At 38.6% G+C, this 14,279-nt stretch overlaps 2 protein-coding genes across 2 annotated transcripts in view; both read right to left on the reverse strand.

The window, feature by feature from the left end:
* Positions 1 to 439: 439 nt before the first annotated feature.
* On the reverse strand, positions 440 to 4,254 carry LOC133866037 (uncharacterized). Its single transcript, XM_062302601.1, has 4 exons — positions 3,961 to 4,254; positions 3,799 to 3,870; positions 1,867 to 2,424; positions 440 to 1,592 (listed from the first exon to the last, which is right to left on the reverse strand). The coding sequence occupies exons 1-4, from the start codon at positions 3,991 to 3,993 to the stop codon at positions 570 to 572; spliced, it is 1,686 nt and encodes a 561-aa protein (XP_062158585.1). The 5' UTR covers positions 3,994 to 4,254; the 3' UTR covers positions 440 to 569.
* Positions 4,255 to 13,768: 9,514 nt separating this feature from the next.
* LOC133865428 (uncharacterized) overlaps positions 13,769 to 14,279 on the reverse strand; it is a 6,038-nt gene continuing 5,527 nt past the window's right edge. Inside the window, exon 4 of the mRNA XM_062301834.1 lies at positions 13,769 to 14,279. This exon is cut by the window's right edge and continues 648 nt beyond it. Coding sequence (XP_062157818.1) covers positions 13,905 to 14,279 — 375 coding nt within the window. The 3' untranslated portion in view covers positions 13,769 to 13,904.

The following is a 14,279-nucleotide window of genomic DNA, read 5'->3' on the forward strand; positions in this document are numbered from 1 at the left end:
GAAGATTGTGAGATTGGTTTGCTCAATTTGAAAAAAATAGTGCTGCAAACCTAGTTCACATGGAGAGTGACGTTGACTACTTTGTCTAAATGTACTTTTTCTAATTTTTTAGATTTTTGCTTTTTCTCTATGAATTAGGGGTATTCTGTATACAGTCCCTTATTTCGAAATATACATTACTTATAAAAAAGATGATCTTCTTATGGCCTTGGGTAAAAAGTCAAGTCGGTCGTGAGGACACGAAAAATAGAACTGTATATAGCAAACGACCAAGTAAGATTCAAGCCACAAGAACATGTCCAACTTTCCTCCGTTCACCTCCAATGAAACAGAGCCTTTGGAACCTCCTAGACTCAAAAATTAAAGATTCAGTTATGCTGCTTCTGCACTCAATATATATATAATTTTTTTTTTTCCCAATAATTCCAAGTCTTCAAGATATTTGATTAGCCTTTGCATTCAGGAGCAAAATAGATATCATTTCCCTGTCTATATACCAAAATCCATTCATATTTAGTTTGCATTGATGTTGCTGTTTTGGAATATATGCCAAAATCCATTTGTCTATACTACACATTACAGACTACTATGGAAGTGAGCAAAGGATCAGAAGCGCCAGTAATAACAGCACCCTTGCTTCTAACATCCAGCAGATAATCCAAAGCTTTCTCCGTAATAACCTCACCAGGGATCAGAACTGGTATTCCTGGTGGATATGGACATATGAGCTCCCCACAAACTTCCCCGAGGCACTCTGCTATACTCACCTTCTTTTTACTAGCAAAAAAGGCATCCCTGGGAATCAAGCTCATTTTTACGTCCGCAAAGGGTGTACAACCACTATGCAGCACCCTCCCTTTATCTCCATGAACTGGTGCATGAGTTCCTGTTAGATGTTTAATTCCTAATACAAGCCTCTGAATATGATCTCTACTAGTTCCAAGGTTTATTGCAAAAGTAATAGATCGAGTCCCAACAAGTTCACAAATGATCCCATGATCACTACATAACATCTCATCTGCTTCATAACCAGACAAGCCAAGCTGCCAAAAACCAATAGTGAGTCGCAAAGGATCAATGGCAGGAAAGTTAGAAAAGCTTGCAAGGTCAAGCACTGAAATGCCTGGTATTTCTTTGATCAAATATTTTGCTTCAAAGGCCAATTCCATTGCTTTGATGAATATAGTGTCTGGGTTTTCACTTAATTGAGCTCTAGCAGCATCTAACGATGCTAAAAGCAAATAACTAGGGCTACTGCTTTGAAGAGTTTGGAGACATCTATGGATTCTTTCGCTATCTACAATATTCCCCGACATGTGTAGCATCGATGACTGCGTAAGAGAGCATAGGACTTTATGAGTAGACTGTACAGCCAGATCAGCTCCTTGCTGGAGGGCTGAATTAGGCAGCTGGGGATGAAATCCTAGATGTGCCCCATGAGCCTCATCCACAATCAAAGGAATTCCATGAGAATGACAGAGCTCGGAAATCTCCGTCAAGTTGCTGCATATACCATGATAAGTAGGGGAAGTGATGAAAACTGCAGCTGCCTTTCGACCTTCCATCTCTAATTCCTTGATTGCTTGCTCTACCTGTAAAAATGACCATCTTGATTCATAATATATAGTTTGAGTAGAAAAAAAGGCTGTTAAAATGAAAGAGACAAAGAAAAGGTCATCATGATGATCTTTTTTTCTCTCTTTAAATTAAACATTTTAGAATTACATCATCTTGATCATTTTAACTTTTTTATCCAAAGGTTACACTGGAATTCCAATTCTTATCAGCAATAAACTTCCTTTAAAGGTGAAAAGACAATACATGTTAACAATGCTTTGAACATGGACCCAAGTATTATAAACTTGCCTGGGATGAAGTCGCGCCACCAGCAATGTCCCAGGCAAAATCATACTGAGGAATGATGTACTTAGGTTGTGCACCTGATAATACCATGGCAGATATAGCTGATATATGGGAATTCCGAGGAAGAATTAGAGATTCTCCCGGAGAACAAGTTGCCATTATTGCTGCTTGGACTCCACAAGTGGTACCTCCAACAAGAAACCATGTCTCTGATGATCCAAAGAGTTTGGCTGCTTGTCTTTGTGCATCTAAAATAGGCCCCTCTGGAGAAAAGAGATTATCAAGCTCCGGAAGCTCAGGCAAATCATGAACAAATGGTCTTAAACCAATTAGCTGAGTTAATGAAGATGGAGCAGCGCGTCCTCTGTTATGCCCAGGGAAGTGAAAACTGGCAACACTTTGTTCGGCGGAAGCTTTCAATGCACTAACCAAAGGAGGCGGGCTATCTTGCTGGGATATTGGAGAGTGGGAAATTAGAAGATCATCCTTTGAGACGAACTTGTTGTGCACTATAATAGTGCCATTGTCTTGCTTATTCCCTGGCTTTATAACGCTACTTTCCTGCATGACATTATCAAGAAGAGATTGAGGCATTATGATACATAAACAGCAAGTGGTCAAGCAACTTCTAAACCCATTAGATGGCAATGTATTCTTTTATCGGTTCACTTTTAATGAAACTCCTCAAGTTCTGATAGTTTTTCAAAGCTCAAATATAACAGAACCATCATTCCTGAACCTTTTGATCCTTCAAACAGAGGAATTGAATTGTAAGACTTTTTTTTTTCTACTGATTTTTCTTTCCCCCTCTTCCCTCTGCAATAACAATTAAATATTGATTACTATTTTTTTTTTGATAAGTAATTAAATATTGATTATTGATTACTATTAACAGAGGGAATCTATAGATTTTTCAACATAAGATGCTGCTTTGGCCTCAAGCCTACATCACCTGTACAATTTCTGTAAAAAGTAAAATATAACCTGGATGTGTATGATTTAGAAAAAAAAAAAAAAAAAGTCCTCTTGTAATCCCACAAGTTTTGTACCTTAAAACTTATTCTTAGATAATGTTTTCAAAAGTATCTCATTATAATGCTAGACAGATATTACATGTTAATTTAGACCTTCAATTAAACATGCACAAATTTTTTATGGTGACAATTTTGGATGGATAAATGAGCTATAAAATATTTGATGCTCACCCATTGGGATATTAACCAAAACTTATGATCCAAAAAGCTATTCAGGGCCTCTTTTCTTGTACCATGCAAATTGAAGGACCCATTTTCATTTTACATGTGCTGAAGGTACAAATCCGCCATCTTGAATGTAACATCCAAAAAAGTTGGAGCCATTATCATAAATTGTGATGTAAGATCAATATATGGTTGCCATCCTCTTGAATGCTTCGATCGTAAGCATAGCAGAAGAAATGAAAACAACATTCAAATTTCCAAGGTACACAACATAGGCCAAAATCATTCAAACGTTAATCTATAGATTCATAACAGCCACTAAAATGTTACACAAAAAGATGGGAAAAAAAAAAAAAAAAAAAACAGAAACAAACATTAATTACTATGCATTATGCAACACAAGCACAAAAGTAAGTGGGGTGAATCAAAGAGAAACTGAGAAAAGAGTATAAAGTAATTGAAGCAAACACAAACAAACAAGACAACGAATAGAAGAGCAGAATTCCATAAAATTTCAGACCATTAAAATAAAAAAATAAAAGGAATTGGACATTAAAAGTACATTAGACAATAAGCAGAAAGTTCAATTTGGATGACCCTTATTTTATCATTACTTATACAGGAAAAGAAAAAAGGGTATTAAAGACCTTCCTTTCATCCGTTTTCTCAGCAGCCAAACAAGCATTACTATGAAAGCAGTTGTCTTGAAAGTTGAAAGGAAAAGTAACCAACCCACCTCAGAATGACAAACTCTTGATCTTCTAAAAGTTCCCAAACTCCGGTTATTAGAAAAACCCAAGTGAAAACTCTGCACCAAACACGCAAAGAAAGGAAAATATAAACAAGAGAGACTCAATATCGTAATGCATACGAGAGAGAGAGAGAGAGAGAGAGTTACATGGTCCAACGAGGTTGAGGAACACGAAAGCATTGTATTTGAAGTAATCGTCAGTGACTCATTGGTTTGCAGATTTTACTGGAGAGAGAGAGAGAGAGAGAGGAATTATCCTGGTACTGCCACTGCTGTCCAAACGGCCGGACGGTGCATTTAGTTGTGAAATTATGCAGAAAAAAAAATGGAACAATTTTCTTTTAAAAAAACAAATATATTAGATGAATAATTGGGAACCGTAAAATGTAATATGAGAGCTACTAAACCTACACCCACTTTTTACACCCTAACGTGGCAACACCTACACCACATAGAGGCACGGACCACACAGCCGGCCGTGGAAGGAGAAGTCGAAAACCACGCGTTCGGCCGAAACCTAAGCATTGCTGGCCAACCCGACCGTCCCGTGGTCGAAACCCAAGCTTCACCGGCCGTCCCGAGTGTCTCTGCCTCCCTCCGCACACCAGAAACCCCCGCACGCCTTCGTTCCCGACCCTCTGCAACGCTTGAACTCGGCCATCTTCCTTTCCCAACCCTCCGCGCCGTTGGACCGAACGTTGCCGATTTCGAACGGTGGCAGTAACAGAGAGGGGAAAAAAAATGTGATGTAAGTATTGCCACGTGAAGGTATAAAAAGTGGGTGTAAGTGTAGTATTTTCCATGTAGAGTATTGTGACGCTTATGAAAAAAAAAAAATTGAAACTCCAAAAATGATGTTTTGAAAACCTATAACCAATTAAAACATGAAGAAATCACAATGAAACTTATTTTGTGATAACTTCATCAAAGAGTATCGAATTATACGTCTTTTTGAGATAAACGTATTGAACTAGCAAACATTTCAAAATAGGGTATCCAAGTTTCCAAATGTTTCACTTAAGGGTACTCCATTAGGATGTGCTGTTAAATCCTGCAAAAATTTTCAAAATACTCATGTGTTTATTTTTATTTTTTTTTTAAAAAAAATATATAATTTTTCAAAGATTTAGGCATGTGTATTTTTGCAAATTTCGTTAAATTCTGATCAACACCTAGATCCTAGCATTTTTTTTTTTTTTTTTTTTTCCTAAAAAAAAATAGGGGTAGTTTAGGTACTCCGTTAGGATTTAACAGCAAATCCTAACGGAATACCTTTAAATGAGACATTTGAAAACTTGGATACTCCAGTTTAAGACGTTTGCTAGTTCAGTACACTTATCTCAAAACAACGTATAATTCGATGCTCTTTTGTGAAGTTATCCCAACTTATTTTTTTTTTTTTTATTATTCAAAAACAGTTTTTTTGTAGTATTTATCCATTTAGAATTAACATTGTTGGGAATAATCACACTCAAATTGGCCCATCCTTAGAATAATGAGCCTTCGGGTCAGTATCGGCGCAAGAAGGAGAAATAGCAGAACTCCCGAGAAAGTCCTATCCCAAAAGGTATATACTAAGCAGCCAAAAAAGCAGGACTCCTGGGATAATCCTATTCCAGAAGATAGACATTAGGTAGCTATTCTCAAGAATATAGGACATGAGGTATAATCAAATTGGGTCTCGGGAATGCAGACATCCCGGGACCAAGATTCAACTTAGCCAGCCAAGGCTCGGGATAAGAATGTTTTGGGAACTCATGTATCAACCGCATCCCAGGAAATCCAGATTAGTCACAGGAAATTCGGATTAGAATCCCACAAACTAAGATAGACGTTACAATTCAGATCTCTTGAGATCGTGCCCCATCCCTAAAAATCCGGGTTATAAGCTTATCTCAAATTCATTTCCAAAGATCTCGCTCAGAAGTTGATAAGGAAACTCTAGCAATAAGGGTGCAGATCATTCAACCTATAAATAGGCATAAACCCCAGGTATAAACTGAGACTGAATCTTTCGAATTAAGCAGACGATTATTCCAAGAAGCTAACTTAGGCATCGGAGCGAGACCCCCGGAAAGGGTCTCTGAGGTTTACTTGTTTTGCAGGATTCTTGGAAAGAGTGAAGAGCTTAGAAGCACAAGCCATGTTCACACCATACCAGAAACTGTACTAACAATTTGTCGCCTTCTGTGGGAAAGATATTTGTTCTCGTACATATACACATGGATAAATCGCAATGCTAATGAACACAAGCTCTGAAAGCCAAGCCAACTGGCAAAGGAGATCAAAGCCGGAGCAGATTCTCCAGCCCAACCCGAATCCAGGGATTCAAAATAATCCACTACCTCCAATGTTCCCTCCCCCGGGAGGTGGAGATCAGGATCGCAAAGCGGCACTAGAAGCTCGGATGGAAGCTTTGACATAGCAGAAAGAATAGTTATTGCTAAGGATTTAAGAACAATCCCAACCCAAGGTGAATCAGAATGAGCATTAAGAAGAATAGTAGAACAACCGAACTAACGTCCGTGATCTTCGGGAAGATGATCACCAGGAGGATAATTTTTTTGAAAATCACCCCCAAGAATTAAGGAACGAAAGGGCCAACCGTCACGGATACCGATGGGAAGATGCGGAAGATCTCAGCAGAATTGTTGCGGAGCTGGAGAGAAGATGTACGAATATGGAGAAGGGAAGGAAGGATAACAATAAGTCCATAGTTGTGGACAGGCTCTTGTCGGGTATCCACTCACCCTTCACCAGATGGGTAGTAGATTTTAGACTACCCGAGAAGTTCAAGGTCCCTCAAATCATGAGTTACGATGGAGATGGAGATCCTCTTGACCACTTGGAGAATTTTCGAGCTCACCTAGACCTTCACAAGACATCCGATGAAGTTGCATGTCGGGCCTTCCCTCTGACTCTCTCAAGGAATGCCCAGGACTGGTTCAGAAGACCTCCTCCCAACTTTGTTAACACATTCAAAGAGTTAAGCAAGACATTCTTGATGGGATTCCTGGCTTTCCGGACACGAAAGAAGCTATCCGGATATTTGTAAGATTGCACCAGCGAAACTCTTAAGGAGTTTGTGACCTGGTGACTGGTTCAATCGGGAGAAGATGGCAGTTGAAGAGCCTACCGAGGACATGGTTTATGCCACCCTTTATGAGGGCATTTCATCTGAGGAGCCTCTGACGAAGAAGTTGACCCGGAAGCAACTGAGCACCTTGCAAGGACCGATAGATAAAGTAGAGGAATACATTAGTCAAGAAGAAACGTTGAAGGCTATGGCCAGTTCATGACCATCCCGAGATAGGTCTCCGGAAAGAAAAAGAAAAGAATCCAGAAAGGTTGACAGGGAAGATCAAACGCCGGTAAAGAAATTCAAAGATTACAACTTTACACCTCTGAATGCCGAAATATCAGAAGTCCTCATGGAAATCAGGAGAGACCCAGAGTTTTGCCGACCCCCAAAAATACCAGGTAACCCTCATCAGATGAATGAAGGTAAATATTGTGATTTCCATGAACAAACAGGACATCGCACCGAGGGGTGCATAACCATGAGTTTGTTGAAAGAGGAGCTCATAAAGAATGACAAGCTAATCTAATTCTTAGGAGCAAAGGATTTAGCCCGAAAATAACTGACCCCAAAATCACCGAGACTACTAGCCCCGAGGCCAGCAGCCACATGATTATTATCCCCAAGACCGTCAGCGAGAAGAGAAGGATTAGGAGAATGATCCCCAGGAGGATGAGAAAAGAAGGGAAGACCAGAGAAGCAGGAGCCCGCGGCGTGGAGAGCCAAGACCACAATAGGTTATAGCCGAGATCAAGTAGTCAGGTTGTAAGGCTAGTCAGGAGTCCTGGACAAGACTCTTATTACTTTAAGTTATGTTTCAAAGAACAATGTTATTATTTCAGGTATAGTAAAGACAAGAAAGATTCCCAAATTTTGGGAATAAGTATTTTTCAGAATAAAAGAATAAAGCTGACTTAAGCATCGGAGCGTTCTCGGTCTAGAGACCGAGAACCCATTGATGTCACTTGATGTGGTCTTTTGTTTACCAAAATATATCAATAATAAATAACCACTTGCAATAGGACGAATCCTTGTAGGATAAGGCTATAGAGAGGGTGTCGAACCTCAAGGACTGCGTAGGAATTGCTATCAAGTTTTTCAAGATTAAAAATAACTTAATTTAAAAGATATTTGATTTTTGTTTTCTTAAAATAAATACATAAAAGTAAAAGACATAAAATTAAAGATAATATGGATGAGATAAAGAATAGGGGATTGATTTCACCACTCACCTCATAACAATGGTCAATCGTAAATTAATAAGGAAAATTCATACTATGCATGATAAAGGGCTCGTCTCACTCGAGTAGTCAAGAAATTACCTCTAAAGAATAAGTATAATCCATCTTCGGTTGGCACGGACCGTCCACCTAACCACTAAGATGCGGTACGACCCGTCTTCCCTAGGCATGGACTAGCTACGTCTTTAATAGGATATACACACAATCAATGGAATAGTATAACCCATCTTTGGTTGGCACGGACTGTCTACCTAAATTACACTAAACTAGGGTGTAGTACAATCCGTCTTTCCTAGGCATGGTCTATCTAATCCTCTTGATCATATATTTAAAACCGTTGTATAACAATCATTCACATAATCACAGAAAATATGAAGGATTGAGTTCAATCAATATAAAAGACTTTCTAAGACAAGATAAGAAATTCATAATGATTGAATATAAACATTAAAATCAATTCTCACAATTATACAACCATCATGCATAGAGAAAATCTCAAACTAAAATACAATTAAACCATTGTTACTTGGAAAGGGCTACATCAACACCCTATTAGGAATTTAACCGCTCATCGTGGTGCTGGGATGGCCTCCTGCCATATTCTTCTCCTCTTCAACTTGTCAGGCCTCCGAGAAGAATTTTCTGTCTAAATCTAAGCACAAGCCCAAGCACCAAGCACCAAGCACCAAGCACACCTTCTCTTGAAGCTTAGGAGTCTATTTATAGGGAGCACACAAGTCCTAGAAGCCCTTGGAATTCCATAAAAATTGCTCTTGAGTCTTCTTGTCCAAGTAGGAGATTGAAACTTCAATCCAAGTAGGAAAAGGATTCCAAATTCGGCCAGGATTACGGTCTTTTATTACGGGGAGATTTTGGCATAGTAAACATCCGAATTAGGGAAAGACTATTTCTGACATATTTGTTTAATTTTTAATTATCTTTCCAACGACACCAATTTTATTGAAATCCAATATCTGAATCAAAAGTTATGATCCAAACACTGAGACATATGCAGAATCCAAATTTGAATCCAATCCGATTTTGACTCTTAGTGGAGAAATTCCGATTTAATCCTTCACTTGATTTGATTAAACTTAACCACATCATATAGGTATTCTATTATGATTGGTTAAGCTTAAACATATCTTCTAGGTCTTCTCAAAATGTGCTTTAAGCCCAAAATTAATGGAATTAATTGCATCTTTATTTAAAACCTGAAAACATTAAAACAACACAAAATCAAACAAATAACAATGCTAAGGAATTAACATATATAAGTTAAGGGGCTTGAATGTGCAATATTCGACACTTATCATCACTTCTTTTACAGGAAGGAATCAGGTTTTCAGGAGAAAGCAAGCACGAAAGGTCAGATTAAACCCCTAGCAGAAGGCAAGTCTCTCGGTTAGTCCTACACTGGGAACCAGGGAGACAACCTTGCAGAGAAAACAAGGAAGAATGGGGGGTCGAAGTTAACCATTAGATTTTGTAGGTTTTCAGCAAGAAGGCAGGAAGACAACCCTGGGAAAGACAAGGCAGGGAGACAACCTTGGGAAAAACAAGAGAGACGACCATCGGTTTTCAAGTCTCGGTTTTGCGGATTTACAGGTACAAGGAAGCTATTCAGGAGCCAAGGAGACAACTCTGCAGAGAAAAAACAAGGAAGAATGAGGGGTCAGATTAACCCTTAGATTTTGTAGGTTTTTAGTAGGTATCCAAGGAGACAACCCTGCAGAGAAAACAAGGAAGAATGGGGGGTCGGATGTAACCCTCAGTTTTGCAAGATTTCATAAGGTAGCCAGGGAGACAACCCTGCAAAGAAACAAGGAAGAATTGGGGTGGGGGGGGGGGGGGGGGGGGGGGGGGGGTTAACCCTTAGATTTTGCAGGTTTTCAGTAGGTAGCCAGGGAGACAACCCTACAGAGAAAACAAGGAAGAATTGGGGGTCAAATTTAACCCTTATATTTTACAGGTTTTCAGAAGGTAGCCAGGGAGACAATCTTGTAGAGGAAACAAGGAACAATGGGGGGGAGGGGTCGGATTTAACCCTTAGTTTTGCAAGTTTTCAGCAAGCAAAACTCCTGGGTAGTTCTATCCTTGGAGATAGAAAGACAACCATACGGGTATCAGGAAAAAGCTCGAACTTGTTGAGACAAAGAATTCCCATTATCTGAATGCCTCAAATAAGGGAATTAGAAGGTAATTGTTGGGAATAATCCCACTCAGATCGGCCAATCCTTAGAATCATGGGCCTTCAGGTCAGTACTGGCCCAAGAGCGAGAAATAGCAAAACTCCTAAGAAAGTCCTATCCTAAGAGGTACATACTAAGCAGCCAATATAGTAGGACTCCCAGGATAGTCATATCCCGGGAGATAGACACCATGTAGCGATTCCCGAGAATACGAGACATGAGGTATAATTAGATTGGGTCCCAAGAATGCAGACATCCTGGGAACGAAATTCAACTTAGCAAGCCAAGGCCCGGCATAGACATGTCTCGAGAACTCAGGTACCAACCCCATCCCAGGAAATCTGGATTAGAATCCAACGAACTAAGATAGACGTTATGGTTTAGATCTCTTAAGATTGAGCCTAGTCCCTGAAAATCCGAGATTGAAGCTAATCCCGAATTTGTTGCCAAAGATCTCGCTCGGAAGTTGATAAGGAAACCCTAGCAGTAAGGGTGTAGATCATGCAACCTATAAATAGGCCCCAACCCCAAGTATAAACTAAGACTGAATCTTTCGGATTAAGTAGAAGATTATTCTCATAAGTTAACTTAGACATCGAAGCGAGACCCCCAAAAGGGTCTCTGAGGTTTACTTGTTTTGCTTGATTCTTGGAAAGAGCGAAGAACTTAGAAGCACGAGCCGTGTTCACACTATACCGGAAACTGTACTAACAAACATAGACCGTTCACTTCAGACATAAGCACATTTTACATACTAAAAACATTAATAAGTTGAAAAAATAATTGCTCAGGAGTAAATTCTACCTATACTCCCATTTTACTCACACCTTACTTACTATAGGTCAGAAAAAAAAATTGCACACCTTCTCTTGGTCAGCACCACTCCCAACCGTACGCAGGGTTGGTCGAGCCCACTTGATTTGGTGGTCGCGACTAACCCAGAGATTCGATTAGGGTTGACCACTAATGAGAGAGGCTGGACTAATTTCGATCCTAGCATTCAAGAATACTTAAAGCAATCCATAAAGCTTAAGCAAGGAGATTATTTTCAAATAAAATGCTTATGATTTTTTACATAAGTATTTATCACTTTTAAAGCATGGAAAAAAAAATACATTTTACCTCTCAAAGATCATTATTTTGGCATTTTAACCTCAAAAGTTTTGAACCCCACAAACTATAAAACTTTGACAATGTAGCCTATTTGTTAAGTTTTTCTGTTTGTTTGGACGGAAATTAAGTCACCCACACGTGACTTTTTAGCCCTTAAACTCCCAAAAATGCTTTGAGAGTAAAGTGTAAAAAGAAATTAAAAAAATAATAATAATTGTGGGTGACTCGACAACCTTTTATGGCCGATCTAGGCTTATGACCATTGAGAGTTGTTCGATTGTCCCCAAATGACGGTCACCCTGATTGGGCCAAAAGGAATAGCTTGACCACTCCCTATGGCCGGCTTAGAGGTGGCCGAAACAGCCCATGACTATATGTTGAGAGTGATTCGACCACCCCAAATAGCTAAATAAGGGTGCCCGAAAACCAACCTCAAATCATTTGTGGGTGATCGGCCACCTTCATATGACAAAATCAAATTGCATGACCTCCTTATTCAAGTGTATGAGCATTTGCACGTCTGTTGATTCCGGTGAGTTTTGAATTTTCTTCTATTTGTTTCGGTTAGAGGATTACTATGACTATTTATGGTCCATTGATGATAAAGTGTTTAGTTGTTAAGGAAGGAAACTATTGAATTGCTTAGCATTAAGAATAATGTTACTTAGTATATTATTATACGAGTAACAAACAACTTGATGATGTAGTAGTGAAAATCAGTCATTGTAAAAAAACAAATCAAGGGTTGATTTTATAGCCACGGTATTGCAGTTGTACTATAGTCATATAACAATCTACTAAATAGCATTATTCAAGCCAAAGAAAATGATGTAGGATCTTCTTATGGCCTATTTGGATAATTTACGCAAGAGGAATATTAATATATTATTGTGATGGAGTGGTGTTATATGTGTAAGACTTATGGAGAGTCCATCGATCATTTGTTCCTGTATAGTAAGGCTGCTACTAGGGATGTAATCGAGCCGAGATGAGTAGAGTTTTAAGATTTCAAGACTAAGTCATTTATGAGTCGAGCTCGAATTCAAGCTGAGCTATAAAATGTGTGTTCAAGCTTAGCTCGTTTAAAACTCAGGCGAGTTCGAGCTGTTGAGAATGATATTCGAGCCAAGACGAGTTAGGTTACTGAACAAGCTCGGCTCAACTAGAGCTCGAGGTAGGCTACTAAATTTTTCAATGTGTGATCAAAGCAGAGTTCAAGCCCAAGTTTGTGAACAACCTCCATGCTAACTATTAATAACTTAATATGTTAGTTTAACATACTAAATACTATTATCAAAGTATTATAATTAATATGTAATACAATATTTACTTAGCTAGTATACTATATGCTTATTTAGTGTGTGTGTGTGTGTGTGTATATATATTATCAAAAAATGACCTATAGACTATTGTTAACTACTATATATATATATAATACAAAAAAAAATCGAGTAACATATCGTTAATTACATTTACTTAGTATATGTTAATAAATTAGATAATATGTTAGTTTATGAACTAACTAGTTAGTATGTTAACTAATACACACACACACACACACATAAATATTAAGTAACATATATTACTTAATTTCTAATATACATGCTTAAATTTATATAATTCATTTTTAGTAATATATAAGACATATGAACAAGCTAACGAGTCGGACTAAAAAGCCGGGTGAGTGATCCAGTAGAGCTTTACATGAACTGAGCTCACGAGCCCTTATCAAGTTTTATTGATCGAATCGGGTATGTAACACTTACTAATCGAGCAGGTTTTTACAGTAACGAGCGATTTCTATAGTATCGAGTTCGAGTTCGAATTCGAATCGAGCTAAACCGAACAGGTTGTCGAACAGACTGATTTATTTACATCCATAGTTGCTACAGAGTTGTGGAGTGCGTTGTTGCTGTTTGGTGTTGTGTGGGTTATGCCTCAAACGATGAGTGAGTTGTTGGGAGGTTGGAGGGGTTAAATGGGCAATCGTATGTCAGTACAGATTTGGAGAATGACTCCATTGTGCTTGATGTGATGTCTATGGAAAGAACGAAATGCACGTAGCTTTGAAAATTACGAGATTGGTTTGCCCAATTTGTAGAGAAACAAATTACAGAGGACACAAAAAATAGAACAGTATATAGCAAACGACCAAGTAAGATTCAAACCTCAAGAACATCTCGAACTTTCCTCCGTTCACCTCCAATGAAACAGAGCCTTTGGAACCTCCTAGACTCAAAAATTAAAGATTCAGTTCTGCTGCTTCTGTACTCAATATATATATTCTTATTTTTTTTTTCCCAATAATTCCTAGTCTTCAAGATATTCGACTACATTTTCATGTTAGCCTTTGCATTCAGGAGCAAAATAGATATCATTTCCCTGTCTATATACCAAAATCCATTCATATTTGGTTTGCATTGATGTTGCTGTTTTGGAATACATGCCAAAATCCATTTGTCTATACTACACATTACAGACTACTATGGAAGTGAGCAAAGGATCGGAAGCGCCAGTAATAACAACACCCTTGCTTCTAACATCCAGCAGATAATCCAAAGCTTTCTCCGTAATAACCTCACCAGGGATCAGAGCTGGTACTCCTGGAGGAAATGGACATATGAGCTCCCCACAAACTTCCCCGAGGCACTCTGCTATACTCACCTTCTTTTTACTTGCAAAAAAGGCATCCCTAGGAATCATGCTCATTTTTATGTCCGCAAAGGGTGTACAACCACTATGCTGCACCCTCACTTTATCTCCATGAACCGGTGCATGAGTTCCTATTAGATGTTTAATTCCTAATACAAGCCTCTGAATCTGATCTCTACTAGTTCCGAG

The sequence above is a fragment of the Alnus glutinosa genome, chromosome 4 (assembly GCF_958979055.1).
Source record: "Alnus glutinosa chromosome 4, dhAlnGlut1.1, whole genome shotgun sequence".
NCBI classification, from domain to species: domain Eukaryota; kingdom Viridiplantae; phylum Streptophyta; class Magnoliopsida; order Fagales; family Betulaceae; genus Alnus; species Alnus glutinosa.